The sequence below is a fragment of the Solea solea genome, chromosome 5 (assembly GCF_958295425.1).
Source record: "Solea solea chromosome 5, fSolSol10.1, whole genome shotgun sequence".
NCBI lineage: Eukaryota > Metazoa > Chordata > Actinopteri > Pleuronectiformes > Soleidae > Solea > Solea solea.
The window spans coordinates 27530266-27549525 of NC_081138.1; the positions used below are offsets into that span (position 1 = coordinate 27530266).

General features: G+C 40.9%; 1 protein-coding gene and 1 long non-coding RNA gene across 4 annotated transcripts; both read left to right on the plus strand.

Annotated features, from left to right (window-relative positions):
• The first annotated feature begins 634 nt into the window (after window positions 1–634).
• On the plus strand, window positions 635–11038 carry ppef1 (protein phosphatase, EF-hand calcium binding domain 1). 3 transcript variants are annotated; one of them, XM_058628911.1, is made up of 19 exons: window positions 635–772; window positions 1818–1970; window positions 2891–2923; window positions 3782–3909; window positions 4004–4064; window positions 5924–6087; window positions 6163–6277; window positions 6643–6689; window positions 7298–7464; window positions 7553–7589; window positions 7699–7848; window positions 8238–8389; window positions 8493–8733; window positions 8809–8994; window positions 9112–9254; window positions 9674–9780; window positions 9862–10025; window positions 10490–10574; window positions 10648–11038. In XM_058628911.1, exons 2-19 carry the CDS (start codon window positions 1916–1918, stop codon window positions 10869–10871), a joined length of 2259 nt encoding a protein of 752 aa, XP_058484894.1. In that variant the 5' UTR covers window positions 635–772; window positions 1818–1915; the 3' UTR covers window positions 10872–11038. The 3 variants fall into 3 exon arrangements, with proteins under 3 accessions (XP_058484894.1, XP_058484892.1, XP_058484893.1); XM_058628909.1 differs by having other exon boundaries at window positions 5924–6277; XM_058628910.1 differs by having other exon boundaries at window positions 8493–8994.
• A 6817-nt stretch (window positions 11039–17855) lies between these two features.
• LOC131459290 (uncharacterized) lies at window positions 17856–19219 on the plus strand. Its single transcript, XR_009240232.1, has 3 exons — window positions 17856–17944; window positions 18027–18143; window positions 18778–19219. It is a non-coding gene; the product is annotated as an uncharacterized LOC131459290 (long non-coding RNA).
• The last annotated feature ends 41 nt before the right edge of the window (window positions 19220–19260 follow it).

A 19260-nucleotide genomic window follows, 5' to 3' on the forward strand; every position in this document is an offset into this window, starting at 1 on the left:
TAAATCTTAAATGATAGTTTAATTCATAGGAAAATATGTAATGGAGGAGCAGAAAGACTTATCATACATTTCCTAACTGCCTCAGTCTGACATTGTCTGCACACACACTCATATTTATATTTGTATATATATATATGTGTTTATATATATATATATATATATATATATATATATATATATATATATATATATATACACATACACAAACACCTGCATCTACACAGATTTAGGTCAAACCAACAAACACTTCATTTTTTTTATCAAAATACTAAACCTAACAGCTTTTTAACTGGAACTTTCCAGGCTAAGTGTTTATTGTCATGTGTAAAAAAAAACTTAACAAAATAACAAATAAATAAAAATAAATATAAATTAACAGTTTTTTTGTAATTACAGTATTTTTCAAAATAAAGTTACAACAGCTTTAATCATACACTAAAGTAATAAAACAGGGTAAAGGGAGTCTTGTGAACCCTCAATGAGAAAAAAGAAAAATTGTCAAAGGAATTCTGGCTCATTCAGAGAATCATGACGGCTGTTACCTGGGAGACGTTTCCGACATGTTGCTCCTCCTCCTCTCCTCCTCCTCCCCCTCCTCCTCTCCTCCAGTGGCAAACACTTCACTGCTCCATCACCTTTCGCACTCGCGTGTCTCGCAGTGCAGATGTAGCGCACTTTGTGTCGGTGTTTACATCCACACTCTGACGGTGAGAACCTGGTTTTACTGAACCGTACCCGCGTCGCAGGATTAAAAAGAAGAAGCTGAAGCGAAGTGAGTAACATTCACCTCTTTATCCCTGACCTGTCAAAATAAAAGCACGGACAGAGTTGCAGGTGCATAATTTGTTATGACTCAATTCTTATCACTTGACTATTCCTCGTGAACGATATAAGATTGTGTGATTACTATAATGCAATATTTGAAGTATATTTTAAGTTCTCTTGAGGACTAAAAGCAGCCTCTCAGTTTGTGTTTAGCCGTTAACAATAGTTTTAATAATGTAATGTAATAATACATATTTTATTTGATATTTGAATAACTCAGTTCATGTTTAAGATGTTCACACATATTTTTTGGTCACTAATATTAGGATAATACCTGACCCACGATACAGCAATTATGCAATAATTGGATCGAATATCAAACAGATTAAAAAAGTAAAATCCAATACAGTCGTGTTGTGGGTTGTTTATTTCTTCTTTATATGGCGGAAGAATATTTGTTACACAGTTGGTGAATTATGTCTTTGAAATGGCACAAAATGTGTTCATAGATAAAAATGTCTAGTAAAAAGTACTTTGCGATATTAGTACTGGACACAAAAAATGACATAAAAAAGTGGTATCGTGTCTTCCCTAATCACAGTGTCTGACTAATTAAAGACTACAAAAACAAGCTTAAAACAAGTTCTCTTCACATCCATCCACCATTATCCTACTGTCAACTTCTTCAGCTTTTGTTATATTGTACTTATTCTCGTGATGAACACATACTGTATAAGACTAAAGTTAATTCCGGTACAATACAAAACAAACTAAGCAAAAAAAAATGTTATTGTGGGCCGAAAACCCCACCACTTATTGAACTACAGTGACTGAAATTTAAAGAAATAAGAGCAAAATATGTTTGTTATAGTTTTTGCCAAGGCTTGGCTACAGCCTACACTATTTTTTTGGATTTATCACTGAGAATTTATATATATACACATGTATATGTCTATAAATAATTAGATATCAATCAATTTAGTGAGGAAATCTATGTAGAATGCTGTGTTTTTTGGAGCCAACATTGATAAATGTCTTCTTATTCCTTTCAGGTGCCATGGTGTTGCTCACATATGCTGCTGCTGCTGCTGCTGTTTACAGTGTGGGAAACACTAAGTAAAGTGAACCCTGGACTTCTCTGCTGGTCATCATGGGATGTGGCACCTCCATCGCCACGGAAACACAAGGGAAGAAAGTGGAGACAGGTGTGTCTGGTTTACAGTGGAGTGAAAGCACAACACAACAATTTCACAGCGCTGTGAAGACAAGTTAGCTGCCGTCATCGTCCCTGTGGTCCAAGCAGGACTGAGTCATGTCCCCCGGCCTGTCAGCTGGGACGACATTGACATTTGGACCTGTTGTTTCCAGGGAAAGGTGTCGGAGAAAGAACACAAAGTGAAATGAGAGTCAGCATGTGAGCTCGGCTCAGAGGTGTCGGACACTAATTGGGAGTGCAGGCACGATGAGCAGAATTAGGCTTTTAGCAAAGGCTTTTAAAGCTGCTTCTTTAAGATGTCACTAATCACATAAGACCCTGATTTCAAAATTCACAGTTAAGGTAAGGCCACTGAGCCGGAGGAGAGGATTGAGTGTAAAACACAAAACCAAGGCGACCAATGAAGAACAAGCAGCAAGTTTTAAAACGAAAAATGGTATTTATTTGGAAATTGAATTCATTTAGAAATGAATCAAGCATAATATTCAACCACTACGTTCAGGAATGCAAGTAAATAACTATAATTTAACATTTTAATCAAGAAATAATAATGTCCTTTACTATTTTTTCAGTTTTTCTGTAAAACAGTACATTTAACAACAATAATTATATTTTAGTATTAAAAAATATAATTTTTTATTAAACATTAAACAAGAAATGATTTTGATAATGACCAATACTGTTCATTTAGTCGTGTCCTTGCAGTCTGTCTTCCTCTCCTCTGTTTCTCCCAAAAGCTTTTCATTTGCTTAGTTTTCCAGTCTCACCGTTGCTCATGACCTCCCCAGTGTCTTATTATTTATTCTGTGTGTGTGTGCATGTGTGTGCATGTGTGTGCATGTGTGTGCATGTGTTGCCTTGCATGTTTTAATTGATTTTCAATCACAGCTGTAGTTTTTCCTCTCACAGATGAAGCAGTGGTAAAGACTACTCCGGCTCTGAGTAAGACCCTGCTCATCTCTACTGATCAATCTCTGATGTTGTGCGTGCCAGAGGTGGAAAAAATTGATATTCTACTCAAGTAAAAGTGCCATTATTTGGATAAAAGTTGACTTACGTACAAGTAAAAGTACTGATCTAAAAATTTACTCAAGTTAAAGTAAAAAAGAGGAGCTTGTTTAGAATGTACTCAGAGTAAAAGTTACTTAGTTACGTTTTTAACAAGGTGGGGATTCTTTCTCGTGTCGTGTAAAAAGGACAAGGGAACACAAATCTCACATGAATTGTTTATAATTAAAATCAAACCTTTACGAATTAAAATGCTGACAAAACAAAATATGCAAACACATAATCTATGAGTCAAGATGTGTCAATGGTCACAAATGCTTTGACTTTCTCACTCACTCAGGAGCCTTAATTAGCACCAATTCACCTGTCCTCATTCACCTGTCCTCAGGGACCTTATGTCCTCATCATTCACCTATCCGCTGGGATCTTATGACCTCGTCATTCACCTGTCTGTCCTTGTCATTCGCCTGTCCTCATGGACCTTATGTCCTCATCATTCACCCGTCTGTCCTCGTCATTCACTGCCAACATTTCTGGTGTATGAATTTTATTTATTAAAAAAACTATTATTCTTAATTCAGGCCAACATTATTCAAAAAACTACAAAAAAAGTACACAAAAAACCAACTTAATTCCAGTAACGCGAGTAAATGTGATTCATTACTTTCCACCTCTGGTGTGTGCAAACATCTATGTATCTGTCTATGAATGAAAGATATGGATGAAATCTAATGAAACCTGATGCCTTCTGCTGAAAATGAAACATGTTGACAGGTGACATTTGTGTTGTAGCTATGAAGGCAGCGGTGTTGATCCAGCGATGGTACCGGCGCTACATGGCCCGTCTGGAGATGAGACGCAGATACACCTGGAACATCTTTCAGTCCATTGAATACGCCGGTGAACAGGACCAGCTACAGGTGAGTGTCCACCAACTGTCGCCACTACTTTTAAATCCACATACACATGATTGATTCCACAAGCTTCATTATGTTTTTTCTTCTATTTCTTCAGCTCTCCAGTTTTTTCAGTTTCATGCTGGACAACTTTACTCAGCTGAGTGGAAACGGTCCAGGTGAGCGGCAGAAAATGGTGTTTTAAAAACAATACACGTCAGTATTCAGTCATATTAAGTCGTCCTTAGTGGCATCTGCCCTTTTGGATGTTCTGACACGTTCGCTGTAATTTGAGGAACTCAAGGTTGAAGGTCCACTTTTCATTCATGTTAGAGATAAATTTACAATAAATACCTAAAGCAATAATATTAGTTAATAAATAAAACAGATAATAAATAAAAAACCCAGTTAAACCCAAACATTGTGTTTAAAAAGAAGGAGTTAAAGTGCAAGAACGAAATATAAACTGTTGATACTTCAATTTCTCAAATTGCATTTAACATAGAACAAGTGTTTCAAATCTCGGATTTTGATTTAAAAGTAATTAATTGTCACATCCTGTGTGTCTCAGACATGATGAAAGGTTATTGTGTCAAATTTAAATGTTTTGTAAATGTGACACATACTCACAGTTGATGGTTGATGGAAACCTGAAAAAGCAAAGAAAGGTGTTTTCAGCATGTTATTTAGTACAAAAAATAAAGTAACAATCCTTCATTAGATGTTTAATCATTGTTTGTTGAAACACAGAGAAGTTTATTTGTTGATACATATTTGACTTAACATGAAATTAACACCCGTGTTAGTCATGGCACTTTGTTTTGGTCTGGATTAGGAAGCCTGTTGCGTTAAAAAAAAACCCTGTTACTTAGCAACTGCTGTGGATGTGGAGGCCGGTGTGTTGGTGTGTTGCACTGACACAGCCGTGTGTGGAGTGACCCACTCGTCCAGCTAAAAAGCATAATGTTCCATTGATAAGCCAGTCCTTAGGTCTGCTCTCATTACAGCATCTGCTGTACGTCCTCTTATGCACATTGAGTCTGTATAATATTAACAGCGTCTGTGTTTGTGTGTGTGAGCCGGAAATTAAGGACATTCAGTTGACTCTAAGTGGAAATAGACAAAAAGACTCACAGAACACATATGAGCCTGTAAGTAGTCTGTTCCGTGTCACTTGTGTGCATAAATTAGAAGTCATTAATTGTTATTACCGTACTGGAGTGTTGTTGTCAGTGAGGTCACACTGAGCTGGATGTGGTGTTGTCGTGTCAATCCCTTATTAGGAATTACATTCATTTAAATGTATATATGTTTTTGTAGAGATTTGTTCAGCAGTTTCTAAAAACAACCCATTTAAATCACCATTCCCCCCATTCAAATGTTAATTTCTTAGCAGCTTGTCTAATTGTATTTAGTTGCTGCCACTTGATTGGCTGATTAAATATTTGCAATATTAAAATGTGTACCGAACAAAGTGAGTGTGTTCAAAATCCTAAATTAAGATTACATATATCCTGCTCTCACATTAGGTGTCACAGTTGGTTGATGCAGGACAACTCAGGGGTGAGTGCAGGTAAAAACAAAAGGCAAATAAAACAAGTTAAAAAATAAATGTAAACTTACAAGGGAAACAGGACACGAGGAGCACCACAGGCAACATAACAGAGAATCTGACAGGGAACAAAGGGAGAGACAACGAGACACAGGTGAAACTAATCAGGGCGGGGCAGGTCATCTGAAAGGAGGGAAAAGGGAGTGAAACAGGATGTGTCAAAATAAAACAGGAAGTCCACAAAAAAACTGACAAGGACAAAAACACAACACCAGTAACTGAGTCAAAAATAAGTCAAGCCAAATTAAGAAACTGAAAGTCCAGATAAATGTTTGGATTCTATGAACAAAAGCAATGCTGCCTCCTATTGTCCTTTTCATGATTTGACCCCAAACAAGATAAGAAGATAAAAAGAAGTGTGGTTAAGACATTTGTGTGAAGCTCAGTGTGTTCTCCACTCTGTTCTCAAACTGTCTGCACCTCCAGACTTGATTTCCCAGCTGCTGGACCCAGTGGTGGACCCCTGGTTAGAGAGAGAGACCTGCTACAGCCTGATTTCTGTCCCAGACTCGTACGCCGGGCCCAGGTTATCGTTTCCTCTCTCTGTCTCGGACATGACCGTTCTGCTCAGCGCGTTTAAAGAGCAGCAGGTACCGAATACGTCAAAGTCCGCTCCTTCTCACACCTGTGCTTGTCTGAGGTTGGTTTTATTTTCCTCCACACAGACTCTGCACGCCAGATATGTCCTGCAGCTGCTATACGAGACCAAAAAACTGCTAAAACAGATGCCCAACATCATCCACCTGTCGACGTCCTACATCCACGAGATCACCATATGCGGTGCGTGACCTTGGATTCAGTTTTATGTGTGAATTGAAGGTTGAAAAATCAGTTGGATTTTGTGCACCTGCTTCATACAGTGAGTCACTGATTAAATGAGCGAGTGCTTATTGCCTAAACGGCCGCTGATGTCGGCAAACGTGCTGTAAATACAGTTGACTGTTGCTTAATAACATACTTCCAAGAGAGGGGGTCTTGCCTATTTGCACACTGATAAGCCACTTCATACCTCTTCCACGGCTACTTCCTCCCGCGGAGTCGCATCTCATTAAACTCAAGCATACTTGAGCATAAGAGGAAAACAAAAAAACCACCCACAGTAATATTTGTTTGCTGGCTTCTACGTTATTCTCCTTTTGGTACAGGTGATTTGCACGGGCGGCTGGATGACTTACTTCTAATATTTTATAAGGTAAGGCAATATTTATCCCTTTTTCTGGACTTGTTTTTTCATCCATCACTACTTAAAATCTGAAGTCTGTAAACCGCTCACTCTCGCATGCCAAATCCCACAGAGAAAATCAGTGATTTTAACATCACAGCACACAGGAGTGGTTGATCCACTGCCGCCTCCATCCAGTGAGTTCAAACGTCTTACTTTGTAAAATTCTGTGAAAACTTCCGTTTAGATTAACATCAATGACACAAACTGACCACAAGAGGCAGCAGTGGACCAGAAGCTGCTTGTGTCCCAGCGAGCTTAAATCACTGATTTTCTCTATGGGATTTGGTGCGGGAGAGTGAGTGGTTTACAAACTTCAGTTTCCTGTTGGAAAAGTCTGTCTAACAGTGAGATAAAGATGTGAACATGAAATCTGTTTTTCACGTGTTTCTACTGGGAGCCATGTTTTTACATCACTTCAAAAAACCTGAACTATCCTTTAATCCTTTTAAGTCTAAGCCTGTTTATGAAAAGTCACATATTTTACAGCTACAGGTCTGATTTTACATTGGTGTCAGTGTGTCGATTTTATTATGGGATATCATGTAATGTAATTATGGGATGTCACTGTTGTTCAGAATGGCCTTCCCTCCGCGGACACGCCGTATGTTTTCAACGGGGACTTTGTGGACCGCGGGAAAAAGTCGATCGAAGTGGTCATCGTCCTGTTCGCCTATCTTTTGCTGTACCCCGACTACGTGCACTTGAACCGCGGAAACCACGAAGACCACATCATGAACCTCAGGTGGAGAAAAAAAGGAAGACATTGATTTATTACAATTTATAATAAAAGAAATATATGTCCTTGTGATGTTGTTTTGCTGTTGTTTCAGATACGGCTTCACCAAAGAAGTCATGCAGAAGTACAAGGTACAGTGACGTCCAGATTTATTCTACTTATAACCAATGGTTTACAAAGATTAAAGCCTGACATGGTTAACCGCCTTTTTTTTTTAACGTTGTGTGTGACCGTGTGCAGGCTCATGGACACGAGATCCTCCGGCTGATCCAGGACATTTTCAGCCTCCTGCCACTCGCGACAGTTATTGATGGGAAGATCCTAATCGTGCACGGAGGGATATCAGACCAGACCGACTTGGACTTCCTCGGCTCCATAGAGAGGCACAAGGTCAGTGAGAACAATCCATCAAATTTCATCCTCCTCAGTGCTTTCTAATAATGTTGTCTAATAGAAGTATGTAAGGTAAAGAATATCGGTCCAAGCACTGAGCCTTGAGGAACTCCTCTCAAAAAATGTAGCCATAGCCTTTTGGTCATAATATTTATCTTTCAGTATTGCACTTTATATTGCTCCTTATTTACTCTTAGGACTTAATAATGATTAGTACTCTAATTATCTTATCTTAATTCATTAAGTCCTAGTGGCTCTTGGCCACACTGTTAACCCTGCTCTGTGTAAATATGTATAAACAAGTGTTAAACACTCAAAAAGACATACAATACAGACCGTTTAATATGTTTCTGTTTTCTTTCGTCTTCTTTTCTCTTCTGCTCCAGGTGAAATCTGCCTTGAGGTTTCCCAGACGCAGTTTGGAGGAGCTAGACCTGGGTCAGTCCTATAGAAAAGCAAAGAGAATGAGACCGTCGGGCGGTTCTCGTCCCAGCAGCAGTCGTAACCAGAGCAAGAACCAAAAAACGCCCACTCTGAGGTCTGACAGACAGCCAAAGAGAAGCCTGAAGATGTTACATGTACATTTTCAATGAACTACAATTAGACCCTTTCTCTCTAAACCATCCCTTTTTTTCCTAAAGGAAGAGACGACATGATGTCAGACGTCAAGACAGCAACGGCTCCTGTTCTTCCTCATCGTCCTCGTCCTCATCCACGTCTTCAATCTGCTCTCCACGAACTCCGTCCAGCCTCTCACCTCACCCGTGCCTATCTCCTCCCAGCACTCCTTACACTGTCAATGTCCTCCAAGTGCCTTTTCTGGACTCTCTGTCCTCTGTCCCCCACCCAGAGCCTCCACAACATGAACAGGAATGGAAACAGGTCAGGCGAGCAGATTCAGGGGAATTCACTGACCTTGATTTTGCGACATTTATCAGCTTCCTTCTCCCTTTACAGATTGTGGATATATTATGGAGTGACCCTAAAACCCAAGAAGGATGCAGCCCCAACACGTTCAGAGGTGGAGGCTGCTACTTTGGCCCCGACACCACCCAGAGACTGCTGCTGCAGCACGGACTCCAGCTGCTCATCAGGTCCCACGAGTGCAAACAGGAGGGATATGAGCTGTGTCACGGGGGACAGGTAGACGGGAAGCAAGCGATCAATTCATTCATTCATTCAAAACATTTCCCAGTGTGAGACACACTTGTGTCTGCGGGGAGGGAAAAACAAAATGTGTGCGTGTTTTTTTTGCAATAGGTGATCACTATTTTCTCAGCGTCTAACTACTACGAGGAGGGAAGCAACCGTGGTGCCTACATCAAACTGGGCAGAGAACTGGTTCCCCGCTTCTACCAGTACCAAGTCAGCCGCACGACACGCAAGCTCACCCTGAACCAGAGGTCTCTCCGCATTAACACAATTCCAGTGTGTTACATTTAGTTTGAAGGGTTTATTGGCAGAATTTGAATAAGTGTAAAAAATTCCCATTTCATCATCAGAGATGGACTTTTACAAGGTTGTGGCTTTTATTTATTAATTTATTTTTTGGACCCATCACATTGGATGTCCTTGACAAGCTGAAATGTAAAAGAATATTTGAATAAACACAGCTGCAGACATATTGGACCTTCCTTAAATCCCTCAGAAAGTGTTGGACAGATTTCCTAAAGTCCAGACCTGAAGCAATGAAGTGTTAAAGCCGAATTTAAAGCTAATTCCAGGCTCTCCGGTGTTTGCATTTCTTGTATTTGTTGTATGTCTTTGCTCTGTAACTCACAGGATAATTAATAACAACGACTGCATGTCTTTGTCAAAGCAGAGTACGAGCGGCTGAAGGTTCTGCTTTCAGGGCTTTGAAGGAGAAGCTGTTCTCTCACCGCTCTGAGCTGATGGCAGGCTTCCAGCAGCACGACCAGAACAACACAGGTGACCTTTAACCCACACTGTCACCTCGCAGCCTGACTTTTTTTTACAGCTGTTACACGTCAACATGTGATCTTGGTTCAGGCTGCGTGTCGCTCAGCGAGTGGGCTCAGGTGCTGGAGTCAGTGCTGAGACTGGACCTGCCCTGGAGGACACTCCGTCCACAATTAACTCGCCTGACACCAGATGGCAGTGTGGAGTATCAGTCGTGCTTTGAAGACATGGGACCAGGGATTTCTCTGCCTCAGGTCAGATTTAATTCATGAATGTGATACTTAAATGATAGTTTTTAGTTTTAAAGTTGCTGGTTTTAGATGAACTCAAGAGAAGGTGTATAATGAATGTTTTTGTAGCCTTAGAATAGGTTTTTTTATATGTGTTGAGGGCAAAAGGCCACAGCCTGCATTAAAAGGAGAATAATGTGGTACTTTCTCAGCAGTTAAAGGTCAACAATGATGGCTGCAGAGGTTGAAAAATTAGAATTTGGTGCAAAACTGTGCACATTTAATGGCAGTTCATTTCCTCTGAAAGCCTGAAATGAAGCGTTACAATTCAAAACCTCAACATTTCCGTGATTCTTCATTGTCCGTTCAGTTTGTTCTAAGTGGAACTCGGTTCTTTTAGAAATACAATACATCTCGTTTAACTTACTGTATATAAACCATAGTTTTACATGTCTACTACTGTATATCTGCTCTCGTTCTTGCTACAGGTCACTCCAAACTTGGCTGAAACTCTGTTCAGATACAGAACAGACATCGAGATCATATTCAACATCATAGACAAAGACCACTCAGGTACTGCACGTCTTTGAGGATATTTCACATCCAAATGTAACTTACACATGAAGATTTTTGTTGTTCTTCTCAGGTCTGATCTCCACCGAGGAGTTCCGTCAAACCTGGCGTCTGTTCAGTGCCCACCTGGGCGTCGACATTGACGACAGAGCCATCGACGACCTGGCGCGCAGCATCGACTTCAACAAGGACGGCAGCATAGACTTCACGGAGTTCCTGGAAGCCTTCAGAGTGGTGCACAAGCTGGACAGCAAGGATACACACCTCAGTGGAAAGATAGACAAAGAGAAGTGTTAAACAGTGACCTATGATCCTTGTGATGCTGCTGTGTTGGTTTAGTTCACATTATTTCTTTTCTTATTGTAGGTATTTTACTTTACTTATAACAGTTTATGTTATAATTTACACAAACTCAGTGAAGAACAGCGTAGGGCTTTTATTTTGACATTTTATTTTTTCTATCCCAACTTGTTTTGGGAACAAGTCAAGGGACACAAGAGCAGCCGTGACACGTTTATCTCTGAAAATGACGTTTGTAGTTGTTTATCAACCTTTGTAAACCTGTAAAATAAATCTTGGGGGAGAAATCCAAGTTTGTATGTTTATAGAAAATAAATATTTGTACTGTTAAAAAATGTTAATGTGTAGAAAGGCTTTTTATTTATTTGTTTAAAATCTGAAAATGTGTGTGTGTGGGGGGGGGAAACATGATAAAAGCAGTGAAGTTACACAGGGATCTCTGTGCAGATGCATGTAATTCATGTTAATGTTAATTATGATGTGACGTGTAATGATATGCAGAACCAGAGGAGACAAAGTATTTGTCAGGGAATGTGATACAGTATGTGTCTCCAGGAAATATAAATACCTGGACCACATCATAATAGATAATATGTCTGATGATGATGATGATGATGATGGAGTTGCAGCTGTTATTAGAATGGCTTTTTTCTTAAAATACCTGTTAAATCTGTGTTATTTTTACAATAGATTTTAGTGTGTGCGTGCATGTGTACGTGTGTGCACATGTGTACGTGTGTGCACATGTGTACGTGTGTGCACATGTGTACGTGTGTGTGGCACAAGAAGTAAATGCCTTGAGTAAAAATCGGAACCTATTATTTACTCCGGCTGACAGGATGCCTGCGTCTGTTAAACAACTTTCACCATTTGATAATTGTAGTTCACAGAATGCCAGGGAGTGATATGGACAGACACACACATTTTTGTCCAGCTGTCTTAGTGAGGACACTTAAAGTCAATGCAGTGACCTATATGAATAATAGCTGCGCTTGTTTATACTTGTATGTGTATCTTTACGTGGACAAATAAAATTTAGAACCTCAGGATATTGTGGCTGGTTATCACATTCTATCCCAGACCTAGTTTAAGGTCTACTATGGTTTAGAATTAGATTTAGGTTTGGTTATAGTTTAATGGTTAGGTTTACTCGTTAATTTGTGATGTTTAAATGTAAGGTAAAGGTAAGGTAGGTAAAGGGCCAGGGAATGGCATTATCCTTTAACCTTAACCATAACCAGTTAACGCTTTCTCCTCACCTTATGCTAACATACAGTTAACCAGAAATGAGGATCTGCCTCATTAGGACCAGGTTTTGGTGTCCAGAAAAGGTCCTAAAGAGGTAACAGAGAGACTAACAGAGAGACTAATATTCAAAAGTATTAGAATGTTTTTTCCATTAGAGTTTGCTTCTTTGTTTTTTCCCCCCTCTAAAGTTTGAGTTCATGATGTCACTTCATACTTCAACTTGAACACAGGTAAGAAGAGTGTCTCCCCTGATACCTCCACATCCTTCTGTCAGAGAGTTTTGTGAGCTCTTCTCCTCCTTCCTGTCATGTGTCCGTCCTGCAGCGATCGCTCTATCTCTCCTCCCCTCACTTTTGCAACCTCTCATATGCTTCTTACTTTCTCTCTCCAACTACCTCTCCTTCCATCCTCCAAAACCGTACCACAAGTGTCACCCTGGACAGCACATACTGTGATGGGGCTCCTGGCAGCGCTGGTCCTTCTCCTCTGCATCTGTGCTCCAGGTAAGTTCATGTTTGTCTGTATTAACTTTAACATAAGCAGTGTTGTTTTGTTAATTCAGACATTTAATGTGAGACTGTGTACAGTTTGTGCTGTTGAAGGATGCAGCGGTTTGAGACATCTGGAGAACGGGAGGACATTTTTCCGTTACGGCGGACTGTTAGTGATCTTCCGCTGTCGTCCTGGATACGAGCTCCATGGTTACAGGACCAACAGCTGCGTGTCTGGACACTGGGCCCGGGACCCTGCGGTCTGTGTCGGTGAGGAGCGCCTTCAAAAGTATCATTATTAGTAGTAGTAGTAGTAGTATTGGTAGAAGTAGTTAAAGAAGAAGTCGTAGAATTGATTACTTGATTACTAGGATGAAGTCAAATTTAAATTTTGAGATTTTGTATTTTCTGACCTTTTTTTGACCCTCAACAGCCACTTCTTCACTCACACTTGTTCAACTGCTCATTAAACCAACTATGTCATAAGTTATTATTATTTATTATTTATCTGCTATGTTCTTTGTGGCAAAATTAGGAAATTTTAAACGTTTCATTAACAGTGATAGAAGTATCTCATAAGCCAATCGCCAATCGGCAGCAAATCAATGTATTTAGGTATGTAGAGAAGGTCAAGATGATCAAACTGAGCATCAGAATGCAGAAGAAAGATGATTTGGTTTGAATAAGGCATGGTTGTAGGTGCCAGATGGGCAGAACCTGCTGATCTACTCCAATTTTCTACAAGTTCACATCACAGTTCAAAGAAGAACATCTCTGAACGTGTCAATCTCTGAAGCAGGAAAAACACACCAGAAAGAAGTGGCTGCTTTGCACTTTTTTTCTTCTCCTCCTATAGGCTCCGGCTGCTCTGACCCTGGACCGCTCACCCATGGGACGAGCACCGTGAATAAAGACGGTTCTTGGAGTGTTTTCAGCTGCAATAGTGGCTTCCGGCTCCGCGGTCCCTCAATGTTGTATTGTAAAGGACAAACGTGGAATAGCACAAAGCCTGTTTGCAAAGGTGAGTATGAAGCTTCAGGTTCAGATGTGGAGTATTATCTGATGTGTTGTCTCAGTACGGTCTTTGATTTAGAAGCTGTGGAAGTGTCAAACAGTGTAGACATTTAAAAGTTCTTGACCGTTTGAATCCGTTGTCTCTTCGTCAGAGTTCGACATGATGCACTCACTCACAGGGTCAGGGGTCACTGTGCATAAGGCGGACATTCACCAGAACCTTCCTTCTGCTGCAGCGCTGAAGACCCAGCAACAATCCCACTACGTCACCGAGACAAATTCAGCCTCCAAAAAAGCAAACCTCAAATTAAGCCTGATATCTACTTCACCAGAGAGGAATAAAGTGGCAAACCCAAAAATCCAGCCCGCTCACCTTCAGTTTCCAGACGTTGACGTCAGAGGTGAGGCTCAAACATCTCATCAAGCTCAACTTCAGGAGGCAAGTGAAGCTCAGGGTTGGGAAACAGGGACTGGAAGGGAAGGTGCAGATGAGAAATCAAACAACGTGTCGTCACATCAGCAACAAACCACTGTTTCATCCACCAGATTGTTAGTTTCAGGACCAGAGCGACCGATATCTTCACCACCAGCTCCCACAGTTGTCTCAAATACAGAAGAAGAGAACATGCCACCCAGTGGGACCAGATTTGGACAACCTGTCACAGTCCAGGAGTACACAACTCTCCATGCAGAACCTACACAACAAGTTGTAACTGACTTCCAAGCTTCTCAGCCTGACACTTCCGCTCCTTCTCTTTACTCCTTCTCTACCAGCTCTTCTCCTACATCATCTCCTGCTGCACCAACATGCTTCACACCCTCTTTTACTGCTTCCACACCGTCGAGTCCTAACTCCACCACCTGGTCCGGTGTGAGAACCCTTCCACCAAACACCTCCACGACCAGAAGAGCAAAACCTCATCAGGCCGAACATCACGACCTCCACATGAAAACCACCTCCACACCATCACAGATGTTCTTCCAGAGGCTCGGCAGACGACCCGTGTGCCCGTATCCACCTGTGCCCACTCACGGGACCTTCCACTTCCGCAATGTGGTGAATCCAGGGCCCAGAGCGTACAGACATTTCATACAGTACGCCTGCTACCCCGGTTATACGCTGGCTCATGGAGACATACACAGCTATTGCCAGCAGGATGGTACGTGGAGTGGAATCACACCTCTTTGTCTGGGTAGGTAACTTTTATCGTCCTCTGAGCCTCTCCTCCAACTCAAGCGACCCTAGAGGTCGTTTGGAGCTGCGGGAACAGCAAATTACAACCCATAGTAACGATTTTAAAATAGGCACCCCCTAGTGGTCACATAAAGAACAACAATCTGGTACCATCAAAGCTGCAGACTTTGTTATTTCAGCCTCATATTCATTTATTGATGCAATAAGACCTTAGTTGGCACAGCAACTACGCTCATTAAACGTTAAAAGAGTGAAGGTCTTGAAACAAAATTTTAACTTAACTTAACATCCAGGGTCACAAAATACGGACTCAGCATACTGCAACATCCATAATAATTCAACTTTCATATTAGTTGCTTATAAAAATATGTCAAACGACGTGAAGTAAACCTGCATCTTTCGGTTCCCTGGTTTTTTAATCGTTAGTTGAACTTGAACTGATCCACCCTCGTTGTTTGACTGCAGAGTTGACGCCATGTTCGGTCAACAACGGAGGCTGTTCCCAGCTGTGCTCTCACTCCCAGCACTATGACCCGAGCTCCAACCAGACCAAGACCAGAACCTGGTGCCACTGCAGACCTGGATTCACTCTGCTGGACGACGGACAAACATGTCGTGGTGAACTAATTATTGGGTTTATTATCATTACTGTCCGAAAATAAGGGTATGACCGATCAGTCCTGATGATAATGTAGATTTAGCCTAAAATCTAGACCAGCGGTCAGCAAATGGTGGCCAGTAGATGAATGCAAAAATCTGTTTTTAATAGTTTGTTTTTCTTCCAAAGTCACTCACAATTGAGAGACGAATTGAGTCAAAGAGCACTTTTAAATTCAAGTTTCTCTTTTAAAACAACTCTCAAATTTGTACAATATTTTCAAATTAGGTTTAAAAAAAAAAAGTGGTTTTGCCTGATGTTCAAAGGCTCATAGGCCAAATTTGCATAGAATATACATTTACTGTATTTAGCTATAATACAAAGTATCTAATTTCAGAATATTGTGTCCTCTCTGGACCAGAGCAGGACTGCGTATTGGCTAGAATCTAGTAATACATACATATCTCGATACAGAGGGAGAGTATGACATACTGCAAAATAATGGGATACCATTAGTACCATTTCCCCCCTAAAGTAGTATATTTTAAGGAAAAACACAGTAAAAACAGTCCAGGCAGGTATTTAGACAAACATGAGGGAAACGGTGCATCACCAGGAAAACAAGGGCTGAGTTTTTCTCTGCACATCCTTGTTTCCTGTCTCTGAAGAGCATGAACTTAGAGAACATCTGTGTTATGGTTTGTCCATTAAAGGCCAGAACATAGAGCTAACGTGGAGACTCATCACCGAGGCTTCAGGCTGCAGATTGATTCAGAGCAGGGAGGAGACGCCTGGTCTTTCATCTGCAGTGAATCTGTATCAGTTTCCCTGTTTGTTTGCACGTGTGTGCAGATGTGGACGAGTGCGTGGAGCAGCAGCAGCAGCAGCATCGGTGTCAGCACAGATGCATCAACACGTTTGGCTCCTTCGTGTGCAGCTGTGACGACGGCTATCGGCCAAATCATGACCACACGTCCTGCACAGGTGTGTGTGTGTGTGTGTGGCCTTGTGTACATCCATGTCGGTTAATGTGATCTGTTTTCCTTCATCGCTCCCCATCTTTCCAGATGTGGATGAGTGCTCGCTGCCTGCAGCTGTGACAGCTGTGTTCACTCTCCCGGAAGCGTCCGCTTGTCTGTGTCCTGCTGGATTCAGCCTTCAGAACACAGACAGCCACTGCCAGGGTTGGCAGACACTTGTTAAATGATTACTCTGAATTAGGCCCTGCTCATTTTTAACTATTCTTAGCATCAACCGTCCAAGATGATTTCTCCCAAATGCTCGTGGTTCCCAGTGGATCAGTAATGAATTTGGAGATTTGAAGACTATTCAACTGGGTGTCAGGAAATACACACATTCATGTAGCCAAGAACAGCCTGTAAGCAATCCAAGAGCTCTAGCTTTACACTAACAAGTCACTTTATTAGGTACACATGTTGAAACGCTTGTATCTTAACAGCCAATCACGTGGCAGCAACTCACTGCGTTTAATCCTGTAGACACGGTCAAGACGACCATCTGAAGTTCAAACTGAGCATCAGAATGAAGAAGAAAGGTGATTTAAGTCATTTTTCTACCCTGAAGTCTCCTGTGAGTTGTTGTCCTGCACTCGGGTTTAACTTTGCCACATGACACCAAAGACATTCTCCAGCCTCTAGACTCTAAACTAACTAACTTACCATTAACGATCACATTCATTCACCAAGATATCAAAGTGTTTTTTTTACTCCACGTATATAAGACGACCCGTTTCTGAAGCAACACAAGGAGAAAGAGAGGTGATTTAAAGGACTTTGAGAGTCAGGTTGATGGAGCCAGATTTGCTGGCTGAGTTTTTCATAAACTGCTAAACTACTAGGATTTTACAGTTTACAGAGATTGGTCAAGTGAGCGGCAGTTCTTTGGGCAAAAATGCCTTGTTGGTGCAAGAAATCAGAGAATGACCAGACTGGTTCAAAATCATAGAAAAGCAACAGTTAAGTTACTGAAATAACCAGTTGTTACAACACAAAGAAGACAATTTCTGAACTTGTACATGTAAAACTTTGAGGCAGAAGGACGACAGCAGCAGAAAACCACACCGGGTGCAAGTCCAGCCTCTTTATCAGGTGTCGAGTGTACCTAATAAAGTGGCTGGTAAGTGTCATTGCTATGTTGTCCAACTTTATACAACTCATAATAATAGCTGCACAGAGCATCTAATGATCAATTACTGGTGTGAAATGTGTTCAAATGTGAGAAAGGTCAATTATATTGACAAAAACAAACACACTTGATGAAACTCTTTCACTGTATTTTCTGTTTTCTTGCTCAGATATAGATGAATGTGCTGTTCATCAGGCGACTGGGCCATGTATGGATCAATGCCACAATTCACCAGGATCCTATCGATGCTCCTGCACCAGTGGACGCGTGTTGGCTGAAGACGGACACAGCTGCGTCCCTGAGTGTCCACGAGGATACAGGAAGCAAGTAACAACACCTGACAATTCAACTGCACAAGCCCTTCAAGAGCAGTGTGAAGGTAGAGGAAAGGACATTAAAAACCCAACAGTGTAAGACATTTCCTCCATCAGTTAAAAACATCTGATTTTTTTTGTCAACAGATATAAACGAGTGTCTGGAGGAGAGGTGTGAGTGGCAGTGTGTCAACCTGCCAGGCTCTTTCCGCTGCGTTTGTCCCAGAGGACACACACGACACGGAGACGGACACCAGTGCAAGGGTCAGTGGCTTCATACACACACACATACACACACACTCATTAAACTAAAGCTGCACTGAATTCTCTGTGAAATCTGCATTTACACTGATTTTCACCAGCAGCAACACACACTTTTAAAGAATATCAAAAAACAAACAAAATATCTGCTCACATGGTGATTAGTGGTGAGGGAAATCCACTGCAGCTGAGAGAACCTGGACCGTTGAGCTGAAGCCTTCTGTGTTGGATCAATCAGCTCACAGGACAACACCTGCACACAATCAATCAATCAATTAATCAATCAATCACACACACACAAGCAGAGAGACAGAGAATCAGAACAATGGAAAGTAGGATATCATTGTGTCGTTACTGAAACTACAAAAGTAAGTTTAAATGAAATAATTGATGGTTGAGACTGAACTTTGATATTCAAATCAGTTTCTGCTTAATTCTGTGGCTGATGAGTACTAATCCCTGTGGAATCCACTGGGGATTATCGGTGCATCATGACTCATTTTCATGTCTGTTTTTGTTTGTCTTGGGTACTGTACAGTTTCACATTCTACTTCATGTCTACTTAAGGTGCAGCCCAGGAATCCTAATAAATCCGTATAGAATGTGAACGTAAAGTTAATTCCCTCTTCTCCTTCAGACATTAATGAGTGCACTCGCAAGAACGGAGGTTGTTCGCACTGGTGCGTGAACCAGAAGGGAGGATATAAGTGCGCCTGCCCGTCGTCCCATCGCCTCTCACACTACAGCTGGAAGAAATGTTTACCAAGAACAACAGCGCACACTGCTGGCTGATCTGGAATGTGGCGTAAAAAAAGAAAATAACAATAATGTCTTTTTTTAATTTCTTGATAAAGTTCTTTATGTGTATGTATGTTCGTAATATAAAAAGTAACGTGGTCCAATTTAAAGCAACACTCAGTTTTTATTATTTTTCTATGAACATTGTTTGAAAATGTCATAAAATAAATGTACTTTTCGATTATATTATAAGGATAAAATAGCTTTTAATGTTAGATAGTTAACTGGCTTAACGTTTTATAATAGTAGACTTACAAATCTAAACAAACTAAGACAGTATCATCAGCAATGACTTATATTAAGTGCCAGGTAAATAGTTTTC